At 37.6% G+C, this 24,131-nt stretch overlaps 1 protein-coding gene across 2 annotated transcripts in view; it reads left to right on the top strand.

Annotated features, from left to right (window-relative positions):
* EXTL3 (exostosin like glycosyltransferase 3) overlaps positions 1-24,131 on the top strand; it is a 223,955-nt gene that overhangs the window by 179,525 nt on the left and 20,299 nt on the right. For both annotated transcript variants that reach the window (XM_053709532.1, XM_053709531.1), the window contains exons 4-5: positions 13,393-13,537; positions 18,269-18,397. In XM_053709532.1, the coding sequence (XP_053565507.1) occupies positions 13,393-13,537; positions 18,269-18,397 (274 nt within the window). The remainder of the gene's footprint in view (positions 1-13,392; positions 13,538-18,268; positions 18,398-24,131) is intronic.

Consider the following 24,131-nt stretch of genomic DNA (forward strand, 5'->3'; position numbering starts at 1 on the left):
TTGTCCCTCCTGGTAGGAATGTATATCCCATACGTCACTAGCTCATGGACTCTTGCTAATATGAAAGAAATTAATTTATCAGGTAAGTTCTTACATAAATTATGTTTTCATAGGTTCTCTGTTATCGGTCGTAGAGATTTCTTCTCCTACCTCCCTTTTCAGATCGACGATATACTCTTATATACCATTACCTCTACTGATTCTCGTTTCAGTACTGGTTTGGCTATCTGCTTTATGTAGAGGAGTGTCCTGGGGTAAGTAAATCTTATTTCTTTGTGACACTCTGCGCTATGGTTGGGCACTTTATATGTAAAGTTCTAAATATAGGTCTATAAACTTATATTTGCCTTGATTCAGGATAATCAGTATTCCTTTTTAAATACAGACTGTAAGTTTCATTATTGGGATAATGCATTTAATTATTTTTTTCTTACCTTGAAAAATTTCATTTGACCTTTTTTTCCTGCATGCTGTTAGGCTCGTGGGGGCAGAAAATGTTTCTTTTTATTACGTCATTTTTGGCGCAAACTTTTTTGGCGCTAAAAATTTTGTCATTTCCGGTGACGTAATTTACGCCGGAAGTTGTATTTTGTTACGCATGCGTATTCAGACATTTTTTTGCGCCAAAAAAATGTGGGCGTCTTTTTTACTCACATTATTTAAACATTTCTTTTTCTTTGCTTCTGGATCTAGAAGCTTATTTTTTTGCATTCTTTCCCATTCCTGAAACTGTCATTTAAGGAATTTGATAATTTTGCTTTATATGTTGGTTTTTCTATTACATATTGCAAGATGTCTCATCCTGACCCTGGATCAAAATCCACTAATGGACAGACGCTGCCTGATGCTGTTTCTACCAAAGTTCAGTGTATATGTTGTAAACTTGTGGTATCTGTTCCTCCAGCTGTAGTTTGTGAAAGCTGTCATGATAAACTTACCAATGCAGATTCTGTGTCCATTAGTAATAATCCTTTACCTGTTGTTGTTCCTTCAACATCTATTGTTCAGGATGTTCCTGTTAATGTAAAAGAATTTGTTTCTAATTCCATTAGGAAGGCTCTGTCTGTTGTTCCTCCTTCCAGTAAACGTAAAAGGTCTTTCAAAACTTCTCACATTTCAGATGAATTTTTAGGTGACAGCCATCATTCTGACTTATCTGTTTCTGATGAGGTTTTTTCCGGTTCAGAAGATTCTAACACAGATATTGATTCTGATAAATCTTCATATTTATTTAAAATGGAGTTTATTCGTTCATTGCTTAAAGAAGTTTTGATTGCTTTAGATATGGAGGAGTCCAGTCCTCTTGATACTAAAACTGCTAAACGTTTAAATTCGGTTTATAAACCTCATGTGTTAATTCCGGAAGTTTTTCCAGTTCCTGACGCTATCTCAGATGTGATTGCCTGGGAATGGGATAGTCTGGGTACTTCATTTACTCCTTCTCCAAGGTTTAAGAAATTGTACCCTGTGCCATCTGATAGACTGGAATTCGATGGGGCTATCTCTACTCTGGCCAAACGTACTGCTATTCCTACGGCAGATAGCACTTCGTTTAAAGATCCTTTACATAGGAAAATTGAATCTTTTTTTGAGAAAAGCTTATTTATGTTCAGGTAATCTACTCAGACCTGCTATCTCTTTGGCTGATGTTGCTGCAGCTTCAACTTTCTTTAGCGCAACAAGTGACAGATCATAATACCTATAGCATTGTTAAACTTCTTCAACACGCTAATAACTTTGTCTGTGATGCCATTTTTTATATCATTAGAGTTGATGTCCGGTATATGTCTTTAGCTATTTTAGCTAGACGAGCTTTATGGCTTAAATCCTGGAATGTAGATATGACTTCTAAATCAACTTTGCTTTCTCTCTCTTTCCAAGGTAATAAGTTGTTTGGTTCTCAGTTGGATTCTATAATTTCAACTGTAACTGGAGGGAAGGGTGCTTTTTTGCCTCAGGGGAAAAAATCTAAAGGTAGTTACAGGGCTGCTAATCGTTTTCGTTCCTTTCGTCAGAAGGAGCAGAAGCCCGATCCTTCCCCTAAAGGAACAGTTTCCGGTTGGAAACCTAATCCAGTCTGGAGTAAATCCAAGCCGTCCAGAAAGTCAAAACCAGCCCCTAAATCCGCATGAAGGTGCGGCCCTCATTCCAGCGCAGCTGGTAGGGGGCAGGTTACGATTTTTCAAAGATGTTTGGATCAATTCGGTTCACAATCTTTGGATTCAGAACCTTGTTTCGCAAGGGTACAGAATAGGTTTCAAAGTAAGACCGCCTGTGAGAAGATTCTTTCTCTCACGCATTCCAATCAATCCAGTGAAGGCTCAGGCGTTTCTGAAATGTGTTTCAGTCCTAGAGTTAGCTGGAGTAATTTTACCAGTTCCAGTTCTGGAACAGGGTCTGGGGTTTTATTCAAATCTATTCATCGTACCAAAGAAAGAGAATTCTTTCAGACCGGTTCTGGATTTAAAAATATTGAATCGTTATGTAAGGATACCAACATTAAAAATGGTAGCTATAAGGACTATTCTGCCTTTTGTTCAGCAAGGGCATTATATGTCTACAATAGATTTACAGGATGCATACCTGCATATTCCGATTCATCCAGATCACTATCAGTTTCTGAGATTCTCTTTTCTAGACAAGCATTACCAGTTTATTGCTCTTCCATTTGGTCTAGCAACAGCGCCAAGGATCTTTTCGAAGGTTCTCTGTGCCCTTCTCTCTGTAATCAGAGAACAGGGTATTGCGGTATTTCGTTATTTGGACGATATCTTGATACTTGCTCAGTCTTCACATTCTGCAGAATCTCATACAAATCAACTTGTGGTGTTTCTTCAAAAACATGGTTGGAGGATCAATTTGCCAAAGAGTTTCTTGATTCCTCAGACAAGGGTAACCTTTTTAGGTTTCCAAATAGATTCTTTTCTGTCAGAGACAAAGTCATGGACACTGAGACGTCTGAAATTGGTTTCAGCCTGTCGAAACCTTCAGTCTCAATTGTTCCCTTCGGTAGCATTATGCATGGAGATTTTAGGTCTCATGACTGCTGCATCGGACGCGATCCCTTTTGCTCGTTTTCACGAGAGACCACTCCAGCTTTGTATGCTGAACCAGTGGTGCCGGGATTATACAAGGATATCACAAATAATATCCTTAAATCCCAATGTTCGATCATCTCTAACTTGGTGGATGGATCACCATTGTTTAGTTCTAGGGGCCTCTTTCGTTCGTCCAACCTGGTCTGTGATCTCAACAGATGCGAGTCTATCAGGTTGGGGAGCTGTTTGGGGATCTCTGACAGCGCAAGGGGATTGGAAATCTCAGGAGGCGAGATTACCAATCAACATTTTGGAACTCCGTGCGATTTTCAGAGCTCTTCAGTTTTAGCCACTTCTGAAGAGAGAATCGTTTATATGTTTTCAAACAGACAATGTCACAACCGTGGCATATGTCAATCATCAAGGGGGGGACTCACAGTCCTCAAGCTATGAAAGAAGTATCTCAGATACTTATATGGGCAGAATCCAGCTCCTGTCTAATTTCTGCGGTTCACATCCCAGGTGTAGACAATTTGGAAGCGGATTATCTCAGTCATCAGACGTTACATCCGGGCGAATGGTCTCTTCATCCAGAGGTTTTTCTTCAGATTGTTCAAATCTGGGGACTTCCAGAAATAGATCTGATGGCCTCTCATCTGAACAAGAAACTTCCCAGGTATCTGTCCAGATCCCGGGATCCTCAGGCGGAAGCAGTGGATGCGTTGTCAATTCCCTGGAATTATCATCCTGCTATATCTTTCCGCCTCTAGTTCTTCTTCCGAAAGTAATCTCCAAAATCCTAATGGAGCATTAGTTTGTACTGCTGGTGGCTCCAGCATGGCCACACAGGTTTTGGTATGCGGATCTCGTTCGGATGGCCAGTTGCCAACCTTGGACACTTCCGTTAAGGTCAGACCTTCTATCTCAAGGCCCTTTTTTCCATCAGGATCTCAAATCATTAAATTTGAAGGTATGGAGATTGAACGCTTAATTCTTAGTCATAGAGGTTTCTCTGACTCAGTGATTATTAATATGTTACAGGCTCGAAAATCTGTCTCTAGGAAGATTTATTATTGAGTTTGGAAGGCTTACATCTCTTGGTGTTCTTCTCATAAATTCTCTTGGCATTCTTTCAGGATTCCTAGAATTTTACAATTTCTTCAGGATGGTTTGGATAAAGGTTTGTCTGCAAGTTCTTTGAAAGGACAAATATCTGCTCTTTCTGTTCTTTTTCACAGGAAAATTGCTAATCTTCCTGATATTCATTGTTTTGTACAGGCTTTGGTCCGTATCAAACCTGTTATTAAGCCAATCTCTCCTCCTTGGAGTCTTAATTTGGTTTTGACAGCCTTACAGGCTTCTCCGTTTGAGCTTATGCATTCTCTGGGCATTAAATTACTTTCTTGGAAAGTACTGTTCCTTTTAGCTATCTCTTCTGCTAGAAGAGTTTCTGCGCTATCTGCTCTTTCTTGTGAAATCTCCTTTTTTCATTTTTCATCAGGATAAGGCGGTGTTGCAGACTTCTTTTCAATTTTTACCTAAGGTTGTGAATTCTAACAACATTAGTAGAGAAATTGTTGTTCCTTCATTATGTCCTAATCCTAAGAATTTTAAAGAAAGATCGTTACATTCTTTGGATGTAGTTAGAGCTTTGAAGCTACTAAAGATTTTAGAAAGACTTCTAGTCTATTTGTTGTTTTTTCTGGTCCTAGTAAAGGTCAGAAGGCTTCTGCCATTTCTTTGGCATCTTGGTTAAAGTCTTTGATTCATCATGCTTATGTGGAGTCGGGTAAGTCCCCGCCTCAAAGAATTACGGCTCATTCTACTAGGTCAGTTTCTACTTCCTGGGCTTTTAGGAATGAAGCTTCGGTTGATCAGATTTGCAAAGCAGCGACTTGGTCTTCTTTGCATACTTTTACTAAGTTCTACCATTTTGATGTGTTTTCTTCTTCTGAAGCAGTTTTTGGTAGAAAAGTACTTCAGGCAGCTGTTTCTGTTTGATTTGTCTGCTTATAATTTCAGTTTTTTTTCATTTTAAAGATTAAAACTTTTTGATTTGGGTTGTGGATTATTTTTCAGCGGAATTGTCTGTCTTTATTTTATCCCTCCCTCTCTAGTGACTCTTGCGTGGAAGTTCCACATCTTGGGTATCTGCTATCCCATACGTCACTAGCTCCTGGACTCTTGCTAATTACATGAAAGAAAACATAATTTATAAATTAATTTCTTTCATATTAGCAAGAGTCCATGAGACCCACCCTTTTTTGTGGTGGTTATGATTTTTTTGTATAAAGCACAATTATTCCAATTCCTTATTTTTGATGCTTTCGCTCCTTTTTTATCACCCCACTTCTTGGCTATTTGTTAAACTGAAATGTGGGTGTGGTGAGGGGTGTATTTATAGGCATTTTAAGGTTTGGGAAACTTTGCCCCTCCTGGTAGGAATGTATATCCCATACGTCACTAGCTCATGGACTCTTGCTAATATGAAAGAAATGAATTTATCAGGTAAGTTCTTACATAAAAAATATGGGGTTTTTTCGTTCTCTTGCTATCTTTATTTGAAATATAAGGCATCTAAGCTAAGGAGCCAGACAATTTTTGATTCAGACCTATGGACAGCACTTCTTTCTTGATGGGTAAATTTATCCACCAATCAGTAAGAACAACCCAGGTTGTTCACCAAAAATGCTCCTGCATCTAAACTTACATTCTTGCTTTTCAAATAAAGATTCCAAGACAATGAAGAAAATTTTATAATAGGAGTAAATTAGAAAGTTGCTTAAAATTGCATGCTCTATCTGAAACGCAAAAGATTTTTTTTTGGAAAAGTGTCCCTTTAAGCTAGATGAGCCTTGCACAGGCATTCATGATGGATTGCAGTGGAGACAGGCGATAGCTTGAGAAACCAGAGAAGACAGAATTGCAGTACTCATATCGGGGAAATAGAGGAGTGGATAAGAATCTTAGTTGGGTTGAGCGAGGAAATGACGCATTTTAGAGATATTTTTAAGGTGGAAGTAGCAGGAGTTGGCTAAGGACTTAATGTGCGGAACAAAAGAAAATGCTGAGTCATGTGACCCCCAAGGCAGCGGGCATGAGGGGTAGAGTAGATGAGTTTCCCACAGTAGGTGAGATTTGGTGGTTGGGGAGATTGTTAGAGGGAGGAAATAGGAGTTTAGTTTTAGAGAGGTTCAGCGTTGGCTATAGAAAAGCCATCCAGAATGAGATATTGGATAAGCAGCAGCTGGTGACATGAGTCCGCAAAGAAAAGATAATGTCTTGTGCATAAAGGCAGAACTGGTTGTCATTCCCATAAAGATGATACTGAAACCCCACATGACTTAGTTTAGAGATGTGTGGGCTGAGAAAAGGGGACCTAGAACTGAGCCTTGAGGTACCCCAACAGAGAGGAGTAGAAGGAAGAGCCAGAGAGTAGTGACCTTTAGACTTGGCACTAAGCAGCTCATTTGTCACCTTGGTGATGGCAGTTTCAGAAGAGTGTTGGGAGTCAGATTGCAAAGGATTGAGAAGATGGTTAGATGAGAGAAAGTGTGACAAACAATCCGCTTAAGAAGTTTAGAGGAGAAGAGAGATTGGACGATACTTGCAAGGGGATGTTGGGTCGAGTGGCGTTTTTTTTAAGAATAGGTGTAATTAGAGCATGTTTAATGGATGATGTACCAGATTTAAAGAGATATGAAAACCCTATTTTTTTTCTTTCATGATACAAATAGACGTATGGGATATACATTCCTACCAGGAGGGGCAAAGTTTCCCAAACCTCAAAATGCCTATAAATACACCCCTCACCACACCCACAATTCAGTTTTACAAACTTTGCCTCCTATGGAGGTGGTGAAGTAAGTTTGTGCTAGATTCTACGTTGATATGCGCTCCGCAGCAGGTTGGAGCCCGGTTTTCCTCTCAGCGTGCAGTGAATGTCAGAGGGATGTGAGGAGAGTATTGCCTATTTGAATTCAATGATCTCCTTCTACGGGGTCTATTTCATAGGTTCTCTGTTATCGGTCGTAGAGATTCATCTCTTACCTCCCTTTTCAGATCGACAATATACTCTTATATATACCATTACCTCTACTGATTCTCGTTTCAGTACTGGTTTGGCTTTCTACTACATGTAGATGAGTGTCCTGGGGTAAGTAAGTCTTATTTTCTGTGACACTCTAAGCTATGGTTGGGCACTTTTATATAAAGTTCTAAATATATGTATTCAAACATCTATTTGCCTTGACTCAGGATGTTCAACGTTCCTTATTTCAGACAGTCAGTTTCATATTTGGGATAATGCATATGAATAATTCAATCAATTAATCATTTTTTTCTTACCTTAAAATTTGACTTTTTTCCCTGTGGGCTGTTAGGCTCGCAGGGGCTGAAAATGCTTTATTTTATTGCGTCATTCTTGGCGCAGACTTTTTTGGCGCAAAAACTTTTCTGTTTCCGGCGTCATACGTGTCGCCGGAAGTTGCATCATTTTTGACGTTTTTTTGCGCCAAAAGTGTTGGCGTTCCGGATGTGGCGTCATTTTTGGCGCTAAAAGCATTTAGGCGCCAAATAATGTGGGCGTCTTTTTTGGCGCTAAAAAATATGGGCGTCACTATTGTCTCCACATTATTTAAGTGTCATTTAAGGAATTTGATCAATTTTGCTTTATATGTTGTTTTTTCTATTACATATTGCAAGATGTCCCAGATTCACACGGAGTCAGAAGATACTACTGGAAAATCGCTGCCTGGTGCTGGATCTACCAAAGCTAAGTGTATCTGCTGTAAACTTATGGTAGCTGTTCCTCCAGCTGTTGTTTGTATTGAATGTCATGACAAACTTGTTAATGCAGATAATATTTCCTTTAGTAATGTTACATTACCTGTTGCTGTTCCGTCAACATCTAATACTCAGAGTGTTCCTGTTAATATAAGAGATTTTGTTTCTAAATCCATTAAGAAGGCTATGTCTGTTATTCCTCCTCCTAGTAAGCGTAAAAGGTCTTTTAAAACTTCTCATTTTCAGATTAATTTTTAAATGAACATCATCATTCTGATTCTGATAATGGTTCCTCTGGTTCAGAGGATTCTGTCTCAGAGGTTGATGCTGATAAATCTTCATATTTATTTAAAATGGAATTTATTCGTTCTTTACTTAAAGAAGTCTTAATTGCATTAGAAATAGAGGATTCTGGTCCTCTTGATACTAAATCTAAACGTTTAAATAAGGTTTTTAAATCTCCTGTAGTTATTCCAGAAGTTTTTCCTGTCCCTGATGCTATTTCTGAAGTAATCTCCAGGGAATGGAATAATTTGAGTAATTCATTTACTCCTTCTAAACGTTTTAAGCAATTATATCCTGTGCCATCTGACAGATTAGAGTTTTGGGACAAAATCCCTAAGGTTGATGGGGCTGTCTCTACTCTTGCTAAGCATACTACTATTCCTACGGCAGATAGTACTTCCTTTAAGGATCCTTTAGATAGGAAAATTGAATCCTTTCTAAGAAAAGAAAAGCTTACTTATGTTCAGGTAATCTTCTTAGACCTGCTATATTTTTAGCGGATGTTGCTGCAGCTTCAACCTTTTGGTTAGAAGCTTAAACGCAACAACTAACAGATCATAATTCTCATAGCATTGTTAATCTTCTTCAACATGCTAATAACTTTATTTGTGATGCCATCTTTGATATCATTAGAGTTGATGTCAGGTAACTGTCTTTAGCTATTTTAGCTAGAAGAGCTTTATGGCTTAAAACTTGGAATGCTGATATGTCTTCTAAGTCAACATTGCTTTCCCTTTCTTTCCAGGGTAATAAATTATTTGGTTCTCAGTTGGATTCTATTATCTCAACTGTTACTGGAGGGAAAGGTACTTTTTTACCACAGGATAAAAAAATCTAAAGGTAAATTTAGGTCTAATAGTCGTTTTCGTTCCTTTCGTCACAATAAGGAACAAAAGCCTGATCCTTCATCCACAGGAGCGGTATCAGTTTGGAAACCATCTCCAAGTCCACATGAAGGTGCGGCCCTCATTCCAGCTCAGCTGGTAGGGGGCAAATTACATTTTTTTAAAGAAATTTGGATCAATTCAATTCACAATCTTTGGATTCAGAACATTGTTTCAGAAGGGTACAGAATTGGCTTCAAGATAAGGCCTCCTGCAAAGAGATTTTTTCTTTCCCGTGTCCCAGTAAATCCAGCGAAGGCTCGAGCATTTCTGAAATGTGTTTCAGATCTAGAGTTGGCTGGAGTAATTATGCCAGTTCCAGCTCTGGAACAGGGGCTGGGGTTTTATTCAAATCTCTTCATTGTACCAAAGAAGGAGAATTCCTTCAGACCAGTTCTGGATCTAAAAATATTGAATCGTTATGTAAGGATACCAACATTCAAAATGGTAACTGTAAGGACTATCCTGCCTTTTGTTCAGCAAGGGCATTATATGTCCACAATAGATTTACAGGATGCATATCTGCATATTCCGATTCATCCAGATCACTATCAGTTTCTGAGATTCTCGTTCCTAGACAAGCATTACCAGTTTGTGGCTCTGCCGTTTGGCCTAGCAACAGCTCCAAGAATTTTTACAAAGGTTCTCGGTGCCCTTCTGTCTGTAATCAGAGAACAGGGTATTGTGGTATTTCCTTATTTGGACGATATCTTGGTACTTGCTCAGTCTTCACATTTAGCAGAGTCTCATACGAATCGACTTGTGTTGTTTCTTCAAGATCATGGTTGGAGGATCAATTTACCAAAAAGTTCATTGATTCCTCAGACAAGGGTAACCTTTTTGGGTTTCCAGATAGATTCAGTGTCCATGACTCTGTCTCTGACAGACAAGAGACGTCTAAAATTGATTTTAGCTTGTCGAAACCTTCAGTCACAATCATTCCCTTCGGTAGCCTTATGCATGGAAATTCTAGGTCTTATGACTGCTGCATTGGACGCGATCCCCTTTGCTCGTTTTCACATGCGACCTCTTCAGCTCTGTATGCTGAACCAGTGGTGCAGGGATTACACAAAGATATCTCAATTGATATCCTTAAAACCGATTGTACGACACTCTCTGACGTGGTGGACAGATCACCATCGTTTAGTTCAGGGGGCTTCTTTTGTTCTTCCGACCTGGACTGTAATTTCAACAGATGCAAGTCTGACAGGTTGGGGAGCTGTTTGGGGGTCTCTGACAGCACAAGGGGTTTGGGAATCTCAGGAGGTGAGATTACCAATCAATATTTTGGAACTCCGTGCAATTTTCAGAGCTCTCCAGTCATGGCCTCTTCTAAAGAGAGAATCGTTCATTTGTTTTCAGACAGACAATGTCACAACTGTGGCATACATCAATCATCAAGGAGGGACTCACAGTCCTCTGGCTATGAAAGAAGTATCTCGAATTCTGGTATGGGCGGAATCCAGCTCCTGTCTAATTTCTGCGGTTCATATCCCAGGTATAGACAATTGGGAAGCGGATTATCTCAGTCGCCAAACGTTACATCCGGGCGAATGGTCTCTTCACCCAGAGGTATTTCTTCAGATTGTTCAAATGTGGGGACTTCCAGAAATAGATCTGATGGCTTCTCATCTAAACAAGAAACTTCCCAGGTATCTGTCCAGATCCAGGGATCCTCTAGCGGAAGCAGTGGATGCATTGTCACTTCCTTGGAAGTATCATCCTGCCTATATCTTTCCGCCTCTAGTTCTTCTTCCAAGAGTAATCTCCAAGATTCTGAAGGAATGCTCGTTTGTTCTGCTGGTGGCTCCAGCATGGCCTCACAGGTTTTGGTATGCGGATCTTGTCCGAATGGCCTCTTGCCAACCATGGACTCTTCCGTTAAGACCAGACGTCACAAGGTCCTTTTTTCCATCAGGATCTCAAATCCTTAAATTTAAAGGTATGGAGATTGAACGCTTGATTCTTAGTCAAAGAGGTTTCTCTGACTCTGTGATTAATACTATGTTACAGGCTCTTAAATCTGTATCTAGAAAGATATATTATCGAGTTTGGAAGACTTACATTTCTTGGTGTCTTTCTCATCATTTTTCCTGGCATTCTTTTAGAATTCCGAGAATTTTGCAGTTTCTTCAGGATGGTTTGGATAAAGGTTTGTCGGCAAGTTCCTTGAAAGGACAAATCTCTGCTCTTTCTGTTCTTTTTCACAGAAAGATTGCTAATCTTCCTGATATTCATTGTTTTGTACAAGCTTTGGTTCGTATAAAACCTGTTATTAAGTCAATCTCCCCTCCTTGGAGTTTGAATTTGGTTCTGGGGGCTCTTCAAGCTCCTCCGTTTGAACCTATGTATTCATTGGACATTAAATTACTTTCTTGGAAAGTTTTGTTTCTTTTGGCCATTTCTTCTGCTAGAAAAGTTTCTGAATTATCTGCTCTTTCTTGTGAGTCTCCTTTTCTGATTTTTCATCAGGATAAGGCGGTGTTGCGAACTTCTTTTAAATTTTTACCTAAGGTTGTGAATTCTAACAACATTAGTAGAGAAATTGTGGTTCCTTCATTGTGTCCTAATCCTAAGAATTCTAAGGAGAGATCATTGCATTCTTTGGATGTAGTTAGAGCTTTGAAATATTATGTTGAAGCTACTAAGAATTTCCGAAAGACTTCTAGTCTATTTGTTATCTTTTCCGTTTCTAGGAAAGGTCAGAAGGCCTCTGCCATTTCTTTGGCATCTTGGTTGAAATCTTTAATTCATCTTGCTTATGTCGAGTCGGGTAAAACTCCACCTCAAAGGATTACAGCTCATTATACTAGGTCTGTGCCTACTTCATGGGCATTTAGGAATGAAGCTTCGGTTGATCAGATTTGGAAAGCAGCAACTTGGTCTTCTTTGCATACTTTTACTAAATTCTACCATTTTGATGTGTTTTCTTCTTCTGAAGCAGTTTTTGGTAGAAAAGTACTTCAGGCAGCTGTTTCTGTTTGATTCTTCTGCTTATAATTTCAGTTTTTTTCATTATAAGATTTAAACTTTATTTTGGGTGTGGATTATTTTCAGCGGAATTGGCTGTCTTTATTTTATCCCTCCCTCTCTAGTGACTCTTGTGTGGAAAGATCCACATCTTGGGTAGTCATTATCCCATACGTCACTAGCTCATGGACTCTTGCTAATTACATGAAAGAAAACATAATTTATGTAAGAACTTACCTGATAAATTCATTTCTTTCATATTAGCAAGAGTCCATGAGGCCCGCCCTTTTTTGTGGTGGTTATGATTTTTTTGTATAAAGCACAATTATTCCAATTCCTTATTTTATATGCTTTCGCACTTTTTTCTTATCACCCCACTTCTTGGCTATTCGTTAAACTGAATTGTGGGTGTGGTGAGGGGTGTATTTATAGGCATGTTGAGGTTTGGGAAACTTTGCCCCTCCTGGTAGGATTGTATATCCCATACGTCACTAGCTCATGGACTCTTGCTAATATGAAAGAAATTAATTTATCAGGTAAGTTCTTACATAAATTTATGTTTTTTAACAACTTTCTAATTTATTTCTATTATCGGTTTTTCTATTGGTACCTTTTGTTAAAAAGCAGGGACGTAAGCTTAGGAGCCGGCCCATTTTGGAGCACTATATGGCAACAGTTTTGCAAGAATGTTATCCATTTGCAAGAGCACTAGAGGGCAGCACTATTTCCTGCCATGTAGTGCTCCAGGTGCCTACCTAGGTATCTCTTCAACACAGAATATCATGGGAATGAAGCAAATTTGAAAATAGAAGTAAATTAGAAACGTTTTAATAATTATATACTCTGCCTGAATCACAAAAGAAAATCTTTGGATTTCATATCCCTTTAACGGAGAGAGGTTAATTATGGATGCAAGAGTAAGGAAAAATAGTTTAAAATTGTGTGCTCTACCTTAATCATAAAAGTTTCATTTTGACTTCAGCGATCCTTAAACATTTTTATTGTAAAAAGCATAATGTAACTACCTTATTTTATAGTGACGTTAATGAAGTAACTAAAACAAAACGGCAATATTGCTTTGCAACTGTGTGTTTAACCCCTACAAAGTGGCTAAATAAACTCCCACTTATAAACCTTATTGCGTTGCCACTTCTGAACAGGACACAACTGGTAAACTAAAATGTAGTGAAATATGACCACCAATCACAGCCTTGTCTTCATTTAAAGGTCGTAGGTTACTATGAGTTACAATAGGAAAGTCCTATAAACATTTCCATGTTACAGTAAAAAAACAATTAAATGCACGAACCTGAGCCAGAGTATAAATTAGTGGCCCATGAAGAGGAAAACTTAAAGAACTAGAAATGAAAGTTGCTGTTTTTTCAGAATCACACAAATGGACATGAGGAAATCTCTATTTGTTTTTCTAGTGTCTGGCGGGAGGCGAGAGACAGGATTGTAGGATTTCCTGGACGGTACCATGCCTGGGACATTCCTCATCAGTCTTGGCTCTACAACTCTAATTATTCTTGTGAACTATCCATGGTACTGACGGGTGCTGCTTTTTTTCACAAGGTAAGTCTTATTTATATCATTCCTTGTAATGCTTGTGTAGATAAATTAGTGCGGCCTCTGCAAATTCACTTGAATTGTTTTTTCTTTTTTCTTTTAATCACTGGATTTACAAAACATTAAACTAAAATGACATTGAACAGAGATTTACACTTGTATCTTTGATGGAAAACAATGGTTAGTTCATATAAAGGAGCGTTATATCTATAAGCATCTACTAATCAGCAGCTACTGAAAGGATACCAAGAGAAGGAAGCAAATTAGATAATAGAATTTTGATTAAAATGGCAAACTTTTCTAAATCATGAAAGAAAAAAAATTGTGTTTCATGTCCCTTTCAGTTTTGACTTCAGTGTCCCTTTAAACACTATATTGCAGAATTTTAGCCCACAAAATAATCTCACAAGTCTTTAGGCTATAGCAAAATTTCCATTGTTTTGTAGTTGAGAAACGTTTAACTCCTCTGCTGCGCTAGGGACAGGAGTGAATGAGCTACTGCAATGATCAATTAAAATATATATTGTAGCAGGAAAGTTTTCAGTTAAATACCAGGAAAAGGGGGCAAAAAGTTCTAATTGCTAGTCTAGTAAAAGAGTATAGTAGTGCACTAGTTTTCTGGAGTGTTGCACATTTGGTTGGCTTTTTTTTACCTTAAAAAACAAACAAACCATGATATTGATAAAAGCCAGTTGTGATCTTATCTCTCCCTTACGTTTGAATATTTTTCACACCCTCTGTGTTGTTGAGGTTACCCCTATGTCAGAGGATGAACCAGAACTCTAATAACGTCAAGTGAGAGTGGGCAAAATGTATTTGCTGTATGTAGAGAGAAGTGAACAATAGACTTGCAGGATTCTAACAGTGCCTGCAGGCTGCACTTAGCTGCACACTGTTTTCCTAATTCTCATAGATGTGGAATCCAATTATTGTTGACATTGAAGGGACACAAACCACTCTTAGATTTTAATATGAAATCTTCAATGTATGTGGTTTGTACAGTGTAAAATATAATAATTTATTTTACCTTTGCCCATAATTTAACTTGTGTTAATTTGCGGGTTCTCCAATTCTGAGAACTATTTCTGCTACATATGGAGCCCTAATTTTCCTCAGCAAAGGTGGTGATATAAAAAACACAAATAGTTGCTCACCCACTATTATAAGACAAGAGTTAATTAATTTATAAAGCAGGTGCATGCCAGAAGGACATATACTTAAGAGTTGGTGATATACTATAAAACAAGGCTAGCGAGTTTTGCTAAAAAATGAGTGGCTAGCCGGGTCTACTTCAGATTGGCAGTAACTTGCTCGCTTCTAGAAGGATGTGGGGTTCAGAAGGGGAAGAATCACCAGGCCATTATTTTTGCTCACAATTGAGATCATGCTCCCTGTATAGATAGTTTTATTGTCTATATATGTTCTCACCCTTGCTATTCAGAAAGCAAAAAGAAAGCTTGTAAGGACTGATTTAAAAGGTATCTTATATAAAGTTTCTCATGTCTTGAGCAAACAAACGCCCTGCCTGTGTAACCCTCTCAATTTTCTCCAAACCTCTCAAAGTATTTGCTAGGGGAAGACCACAGTTTGCGGGCGTTTATGGAACATAGTTGCTAGAATATATGTTATACACTAACAGCTGTAGTACTAAGCACCAGTGTAAACTGCATGCTGGAGAGGGACAAAACCAAAAAGTAATCAGCGTTTTGTATGTGTACCAACCTTACTCAACTTTATTATAATTCTGTTTGTATTTTGCAAACTTTTTTAAGTATTGTATTTCTTTTTCTCCCCTATGTTATCTAATACAAATAAATGCCTGAATGTTGTCTATTATATAAGACATAGAACACAGGTAATTGATCTGTGTGCTATTAATGACGTCAGCCTAAACCAAACTTTGTACTGCCTCTTGGTGGTCACTTACATTTATATGAACACCTATTTATTTTGTATAACTTTTTTTTTCTTCTGTGAAACACTGCCCTCTAATGACCACAAGTGAAACTCACCTTACTTGAAATGACAAAAAAGTAAAAAATAAAATAATAAAATGCACTTTTATTTAAATATACTGTATATGCTCATAGACTGTGTGTGTGTGTAGTACATGCCCTTATGGGCATTAGCACGCTTCATCTATTGTTGTAAAGCAGAGTTTTGAGATTTATTTTATTAAAGGGACATGAAACCAAAATATTTTTCAGAATTCAAATAGAAAATAAAATTTTCAAATATTTCAATTTACTTCTATTTAATTTGCTTCAGATATCCTTTAGCCACACGAGGCATCTATATGCAGCCACCATTCAGCAGTTACTGAGCCTATTTAGATAGGCTTTTCAACAAATAATATCAAAACAATGAAACAAAGTAGATAATATAAGAAAAAATGTAAAGTTGTTTAAAAGTGCATGTTCTTTCTAAATCATGAAAGAAAAAAATTGGGTTTCATGTCCCTTTAACCCCTTAATGACCAAGGACGTACCAGGTACGCCCTTCAAAAACTGTCAGTGACAATGGACGTATCTGGTTCGTCCTCAGTCTAATTGAGTACTGGAAGCGATTGTGATTGCTTCCAGCAGCTCTCAGGGTATTGCAGTGATGCCTCGATATTGAGGCATCCTGCAATACCCTTTTTTAAGCATCCAATGCAGAGAGAGACACTCTGTGGCCCTCTCTTAATCGGCCATCAATGGTGCAGATCGTTGGTGGGAGCTGCTGCTTGGGAGGTGGGTGGGCGTCCCATCGACGGTTATTTCCTTTTCCTGGTTAAACAATAGTGCGCACAGTCGCGGTAGCTGGGCATAATACACGTGTGGTGTGCATCAGCATTTAGCGGCCTTCTAATTGCCAAAGCAATACAAAAGCCATATATGTCTGCTATTTCTGAACATTTATGCCATGATTGCACAAGCTGTTTGTAAATAATTTCAGTGAGAAACCTAAAGTTAGTAAAAAAAAAAGTGAACCATTTTTTTTATTTAATCGTATTTGGCGGTGAAATGATGGCATGAAATATACCAAAATGGGCCTAGATCAATAATTTGGGTTGTCTACTAAAAAAAAAATATACATGTGAAGGATTATTCAGGGAATCCTAACAGATATCAGTGTTACAATGTAACTGGCTAATTTTGAAAAAAAAAGTTTTGAAATAGCAAAGTGCTACTTGTACTTATTGCCCTATAACTTGCAAAAAAAGCAAAGAACATGTAAACATTGGGTATTTCTAAACTCAGGACAAAATTTAGAAACTATTTAGCATGGGTGTTTTTTGGTGGTTGTAGATGAGTAACAGATTTTGGGGGTCAAAGGAAGAAAGTGTGTGGTTTTTTTCCACTTTTTCATCATATTTTATAAAAAAATTTTTATAGTAAATTATATATGATATGATGAAAATAATGGTATCTTTAGAAAGTCCATTTAATGGCGAGATAAACGGTAAATAATATGTGTGGGTACTGTAAATGTGTAAGAGGCAAATTATAGCTAAACACAAACACTGCAAAAAATGTAAAAATAGCCCTGGTCCATAAGGGTAAGATAATTGAAAAATGGTCTGGTCACTAAGGGGTTAATGTGGATTTTTTTTTTTTTTTTAATGTTTCAATCTTTTTTAAAAACTCTTAAAACCTTGACATTTTAAAGTAAAGAAAATATTGTTTATCTACACACACAGAGTAGATGTTACAAGGCAATGTGGAGTGTGTGTTACAGGAGTATATAAAATAAAGGATGTGTGTCATTGGTGGTAAACATGTACTTTCTCTTTCTCTGCTAAAAAGTAAAGATTCTCTGTAGTAACCACTGTGTGGTACCTTGGTCATCCCCACGGTTGTGCTCTGTACTCCGTTCTTATATTCTGTAAGTGTAATAGTAGATTGCAACAAATGTATTTAATCATAATCGTGATCCTGCTGGGGTTTCAGTCTGCAAAACCATCCAGTGGTTGGTGGGTTTAGAGCCAGACATTTTCCATTTGGAGTCATTGGTTAGAATTTTAAGCTTGAACCATTTTTCACACACAGACATTCTGAAAATCTGGCCTGTCTCAGCTCTTGAGTAAATGTTTGACCACTGATGGTTTAGACAGACACTTGTATGAGTATTTCAACTATTTACAGAAAAGTACCTGCGTCCCCATTTCTACACCAGAGTTTGGGATACTACAGTCAGAAACCACCTTTGCAACAAGCTGGGATGTTGTGAAACAAATTTTGTTTTATGTTTTCTACAGTCTGAAAGTTCTTGAAGTCCCTTGTTTTGAAACCTGTATTCAGCTGATCAAATCAGACCAGGATTTGTTTTTTTTTTCTACAGCTGTACTTAGACAAAAAGGTTCCTGTGAATATTTAGGATCACAGAGACCATTTTTTAAAAATCTTAATTACATTCTAAACTTAGCTATGAAATTGTTGTGAGCATGACTTTAGCAATGGAGATGGTTTCCAGAAGGCAAATGTGTAATTTAAGGTTAAAAAATAAGTTTAATGCTTTGATATATGTGTAGGGCATTTTTTTTTATTTATTATTCAGCTAAATCATTCGCTCAGTAATATATTATTGAGATCCCATGTTCCTTTGCAGATATCTTCAAAACCACAGAATTTACTTTGTGGTAATACATTTAATTAGATGATTCCAATAATGTCAGATTTCCTTATGTTGCTTTGGTTGATATTGCAGTGTTAACAAGAAGCATTATTCCCCGCCCCCCCTTTTGTTTCTTTTTAGTACTACGCATACCTGTATTCCTACGTAATGCCACAAGCGATCAGAGACATGGTGGATGAATACATCAACTGTGAAGACATTGCCATGAACTTCCTTGTTTCCCATATCACTAGAAAGCCTCCCATTAAGGTATGTAAGAAACTGTGATCCCACTAGTCACTTTAAAACAGGACTGTGAGGGACATCCTGTCTCTATCAAGGTTGTTTGTGCGTCCCTCAAAACTAGTTGTCCGTCGTTTTTCATTTACTCAGCTTGTTTATTTTTACCAAATTTTATAAAATTTGAATAGTGTATACAGTTAAATTAAATCCAGTTATAGCACATAATTTATGTAATTTAAAGGGACAGAAATTAAATTAAAATTAAAATTAAACTTTCATGATTCAATTAGAACATGCAATTTAAAGATAAAAACTTTCCAATTTACTTCTTTTATTAAATTGTATTTGTTCTCTTGGCCAATCAGATGGGCACTGTAACCTTAGGGAATGAGGTTTACAAGGGGGGCTTTGCTCCACTTGAACCCCCCGGCAGAGGCAAAAATTGATAGTGAAGATGGAACGGACCAATCGGGTAATGTATTGGGTTTGTTGCTAGCGCATAATTTTATAATAGAAGTAAATTGGAAAGTTGATTAAAACTTCATGATCTATCCAATTCCATTTGTTTAATTTTGACTTTATTGTGGTTAATTTTATTTTTATAATTTTATCTTTAGTATAAATGTGAGTTTAATGTAATGTGTCCCATTGCCAATGTTGCCATGACCAGGCCTCTATATAAAAAGTATAGGCACTCCTGCTTTAGAAGGAATAGCATAAGGTGATTAAAGTTTACCTTGTTTCTTTATAGACTGCCCTTAGGAAATGCATGTATTTGGCTTACAGATTCCACCACAAGTGTCATATTTAGAAAGCTTGAAAGTATTTAAATACCCAGTAATTAACCGACACAATTCATCTTGGGCATGTTTTCAAGCCTTACTGGTATAAAAAAAAATGCCAGTGCCAGCGTGTGGTTATGCATGTTTTCCATAACTATTTATATTAAACTTCCTATACAAGCAATGTATGAAATGGTGCCCATAGGGCAACAGCTGCTGTTCTTTCATGAAAAGAGTTTGAAACTTAAAGGGACTAAATCTACTTAAACCATTTATTTGCTCACTGCCTTATTTTATTCTTAGATCCAACTTCAGTCGTGTTCTGAACAAGAGCTTTTTGTTTTCGTATAATTGCGACATTTACATTTATTTACAACTCCTATGCTTGTGACTGCGAGTAGGCCAAGGTTTAAGGGTTTGTCTTATTTAAACTTGTTTGCTAAATTCAGAAAGTTAAAATATGTATTCATAGCAAACTAATGCACATATAACGTCTCATCCTGTAGTGTGTAATGCTATATTTAAAAATTATAATCCCCATCAATAAATCCTGGAAATAAAAATGAATTACGTTTTACATAGTGTTTACATTGTTGAAAGATAATTAATTTAATGTTAAAATGTTTTCTGCAATCACAGTACTAGCGCTAGACTATTAGGGCAGAAAACGACCCCCACACACAGACTTAATTCATGGGGTAGTAGAGTATAGCAGCTTCCTTGGTATATTGCTGTTCTCTAATGTGCTCAGTCCCTCAGCATATGATTTCTAACCTTCAGAGCAGGATGCATTTAAAGAAGCTCATGAACCATAAAATACATTCTGCTTTCCAGGCGGAGATTACATATGAATCAAACGATCTGTAATGTAGTTATAACATTTTCAATAAAGCTGTCTACAGATCTTTCTTTCATGTAATTGACAAGAGTCCATGAGCTGGTGACGTATGGGATATACAATCCTACCAGGAGGGGCAAAGTTTCCCAAACCTCAAAATGCCTATAAATACACCCCTCACCACACACACACATTCAGTTTTTACAAACTTTGCCTCCCTATGGAGGTGGTGAAGTAAGTTTGTGCTTGATTTTCTTCTGTGATATGCGCTTCTCAGCATTTTGAAGCCCGATTCCTCTCAGAGTACAGTGTTTGTCAGAGGGATGTGAAGGGAGTATCACCTATTGATTCTATGGTTTTCCTCAGGGAAATCTTTTCATAGGTTCTCTGTTATCGGTTGTAAAGATTCATCTCCTACTTCTCTTTTCAGATCGACGATATACTCTCATATTCCATTACCTCTACTGATACTTTTTCAGTACTGATTTAGCTATCTGCTATATGTAGATGGGTGTCTTTCGGTAAGTATGTTTTCATTACTTAAGACACACTCTGCTATGGTTTGGCACTTTATGTATTAATATAAAGTTTTAAATATATGTATTGTTCTTATATTTGCCATGAGTCAGGTTTATGTATATTTCCTTTTCGCAGATAAAATTAGGCTTGCGAGGTCGCAAAATGCTGATATTTATTGCGTCATTTTTTGTGCAAAAAATTTCCGGGCACAAAAGTATGTTCGGTGACGCAAATTCGTCATTTACGGCGTCTTAGTTGACGCCAGGTTTCCTTGCACAAGGTTGCATCTGCCATGACGCGAGTTGTGTCATTTCCGGATGTGGTTAGCACCAAAAAAAATTATTTTGTGTTGTGCGTCATACTTGGCGCCAAGTAATTTAATTATTTAAACCCCACTTCCTATATGCCTCTTGGCTTTTTTATGCTCAGAGGGCTATGCTGTTTGCATTTTTTTCCCATTCCTGAAACTTCCATATAAGGAAATCGATAATTTTGCTTTATATGTTGTTTTTTCCTCTTACATTTGCAAGATGTCTCAATCTGATCCTGTCTCAGAAACAACTGTTGGAACCCTGCTGCCTGATAACAGTTCTACCAAAGCTAAGTGTATCTGTTGTAAGTTAGCGGAGATTATATCTCCAGTTGTAGTATGTAACAGTTATCATGATAAGCTTTTACATGCAGAGAATGTATCCATCAGTACTAGTACAGTGCCTGTTGTTCCTTAAAAGCCTAATGTACATGATATCCCTGTGAATATAAAAGATTTTATTGCTGATGTGATTCAGAAGGCTTTGTTTGCTATTCCGCCTTCTAATAAACATAAAAGGTTTTTTAAAACTTCTCATAAAGTTGATGTATTTTCAAATCACCGACAACATACTGAATTATCCTCCTCTGATGAGGATCTATCTGATTCAGAAGATCCTACCTCAGATATTGACACTGACAAATCTACTTATCTCTTTAAAATGGAGTATATACGTTCCTTGTTAAAAGAGGTGTTGATTACTTTGGATATTGAGGAATCTAGTCCTCTTGATACTAACATTTAAATTCTGTTTCTAAACCTCTTGTAGTTACTACAGAGGTTTTTACAGTTCCTGATGCTATTTCTGATATGATTTCAAGGAATGAGATAGGCCTGGTACTTCTTTTATTCCTTCTTCTAGGTTTAAAAAGTTGTATCCTTTGCCAGCAGCTAGATTGGAGTTTTGAAAAAAAAATCCCCAAAGTTGATGGGGCTATTTCTAATCTTGCCAAACGTACTACTATTCCTATGGAAGATAGTACTTCTTTTAAGGATCCTTTAGATAGGAAACTTGAATCTTATCTAAAGAAAGCTTATTTATTTTATGGCTATATTCTTAGGCCTGCTATATCTATGGCTGATGCTGCATCAATCTTTTGGTTGGAAAACTTAGTGCAACAGGAAACAGATCCTGATTTGTCTAGTATTGTTCGCTTGCTTCAACATGCTAATCATTTTATCTGTGATGCTATTTTTGATATCAAAATTGATGTTAAATCTATGTCTTTAGCTATTTTAGCTAGAAGAGCTTTGTGGCTCAAATATTGGAATGCTGACTTGGTATCTAAGTCTAGATTACTATCTTTCTTTCCAAGGTGACAATTTATTTGGTTCTCAGTTGGATTCAATTATTTCAAATGTCACTGGGGGGAAGTGAGTTTTTTTACCTCAGGATAAAAGATCTAAGGGTAAATCTAAAGCTTCTAATCGTTTTCGTTCTTTTCGACAGAATAAGGAACAGAAAGCCAATCCTTCCCCCAAAGAATCTGGTTAGAATTGCAAACCACCTTCAAGTTGGAATAAATCCAAGCCTTTTAAGAAACCAAAGCCAGCCCCCAAGTCTGCATGAAGGTGCGGCCCTCATTCCAGCTCACCTGGTGGGGGTCAGATTAAATTTTTCCAAAACATTTGGGCAGAGTCTGTCCAAAATCAGTGGATTGAGTATTGTCTCTCAATGGTATCAAATAGGATTCAGAGTAAGACCTCCTATGAGAAGACTTTTTCTCTCACACGTTCCAGCAAATCTAGTGATGGCTCAGGCTTTTCTGAAGTGTGTTTCAGATCTAGAGCTTTCAGGGGCAATCATACCATTTCCGTTTCAGGAACAGGGTCTGGGGTTTTATTCAAATCTGTTCATTGTCCCAAAGAAAGAAAATTCATTCAGGAGAGTTCTGGATCTGAAAATTTTGAATAGTTTTGTAAGAGTGCCAACTTTCAAAATGGTGACTATAAGGACTATTCTGCCTTTTGTTCAGCAAGGTCATTATATGTCCACGATAGACTTACAGGATGCATATCTTCATATTCCGATTCATCCAGACCACTATCGGTTTCTGAGATTCTCTTTTCTAGACAAGCATTACCAATTTGTCGCTCTTCCATTTGGCCTAGCAACAGCTCCAAGAATTTTTTCGAAGGTTCTCTGTGTTGCAGTGTTTCCTTATTTGGACGATATCTTGGTACTAGCTCAGTCTTTACATTCTGCCGAATCTTACACAAATCAACTAGTGTTGTTTCTTCAAAGACATGGTTGGAGGATCAATTTACCAGAAAAGTTCCTTGATTCCTCAGACAAGGGTCACCTTTTTAGGTTTCCAGATAGATACAGAGTCATGGACACTCAATCTAACAGGCAAGTGACGAATGAAATTAGTTTCAGTTTGTCGAAAACCTTCAGTCTCAATCATTCCCTTCAGTGGCTATGTGCATGGAAGTTTTAGGTCTCATGACTGAAGCATCGGTGTGATCCCCTTTATTCGTTTTCATATGAGACCTCTTCAGCTTTGTATGCTGAATCAATGGTGCAGGGATTATACAAGGATATCACAATTAATATCCTTAAAGTGAAAGTAAATGTTAGCCCTTTACAATACATCCAGGTATTGTATACATTAAAAATATTAAGATCGCCATATTTTTTTATTTTAATTATGTGAATTTTGACTTTTATTTTAAATTTAATTTCTCCTACCGTTATCCTTCATGCTCCGCCTATCTTCCACTTCCTATGCTTCTGTGTGTTGACATATAGAGCGGTCCCACCCGCTCTATACGTAGGTCAAATGCGGGTTCACAAGCACAGTGCGCATTGCGCATGCGTGAATTGCAGATCTTAACTTCAATGCGCATGCGACTCTGTGATGATCCGGTGTACAAAGCGCATGCGTGAATCGCGGGGGAGACCTAGTTGCCGAGACGCAGTCTAAACTGATGACATCCTCTGCTGTTCTCAAAGAAAAGGTGTGCGCATGTGTGAATCGTGAACTCGCTTCCTAAACAATGATGTCAAAACAGATTTGCCGCATGCGCAATTCAACACATAGGCGGATGACGTCGGCCTCACGGCCGCCTAATGGCCAGAAAGTCAATTGGTCGATGTTAAAACGTCATCAGGAAGTAAAATGAGAGACAAAAAACGGGTTGAATTGTAAGTCTGAAAAAATAGACTTTATTTGAGGCGAAAATGGCATTTATATCAAAATTAATACAAAATCATGAATGAAACTCCTATTCATTTTAAATCAACTATAGAACTGAGGAGAGCGAAGTGCCTAACTTTACCTTCACTTTAAATCCCAATGCTCGACTCTC

The sequence above is a fragment of the Bombina bombina genome, chromosome 4, assembly GCF_027579735.1.
Source record: "Bombina bombina isolate aBomBom1 chromosome 4, aBomBom1.pri, whole genome shotgun sequence".
In the NCBI taxonomy this organism is placed as follows: domain Eukaryota; kingdom Metazoa; phylum Chordata; class Amphibia; order Anura; family Bombinatoridae; genus Bombina; species Bombina bombina.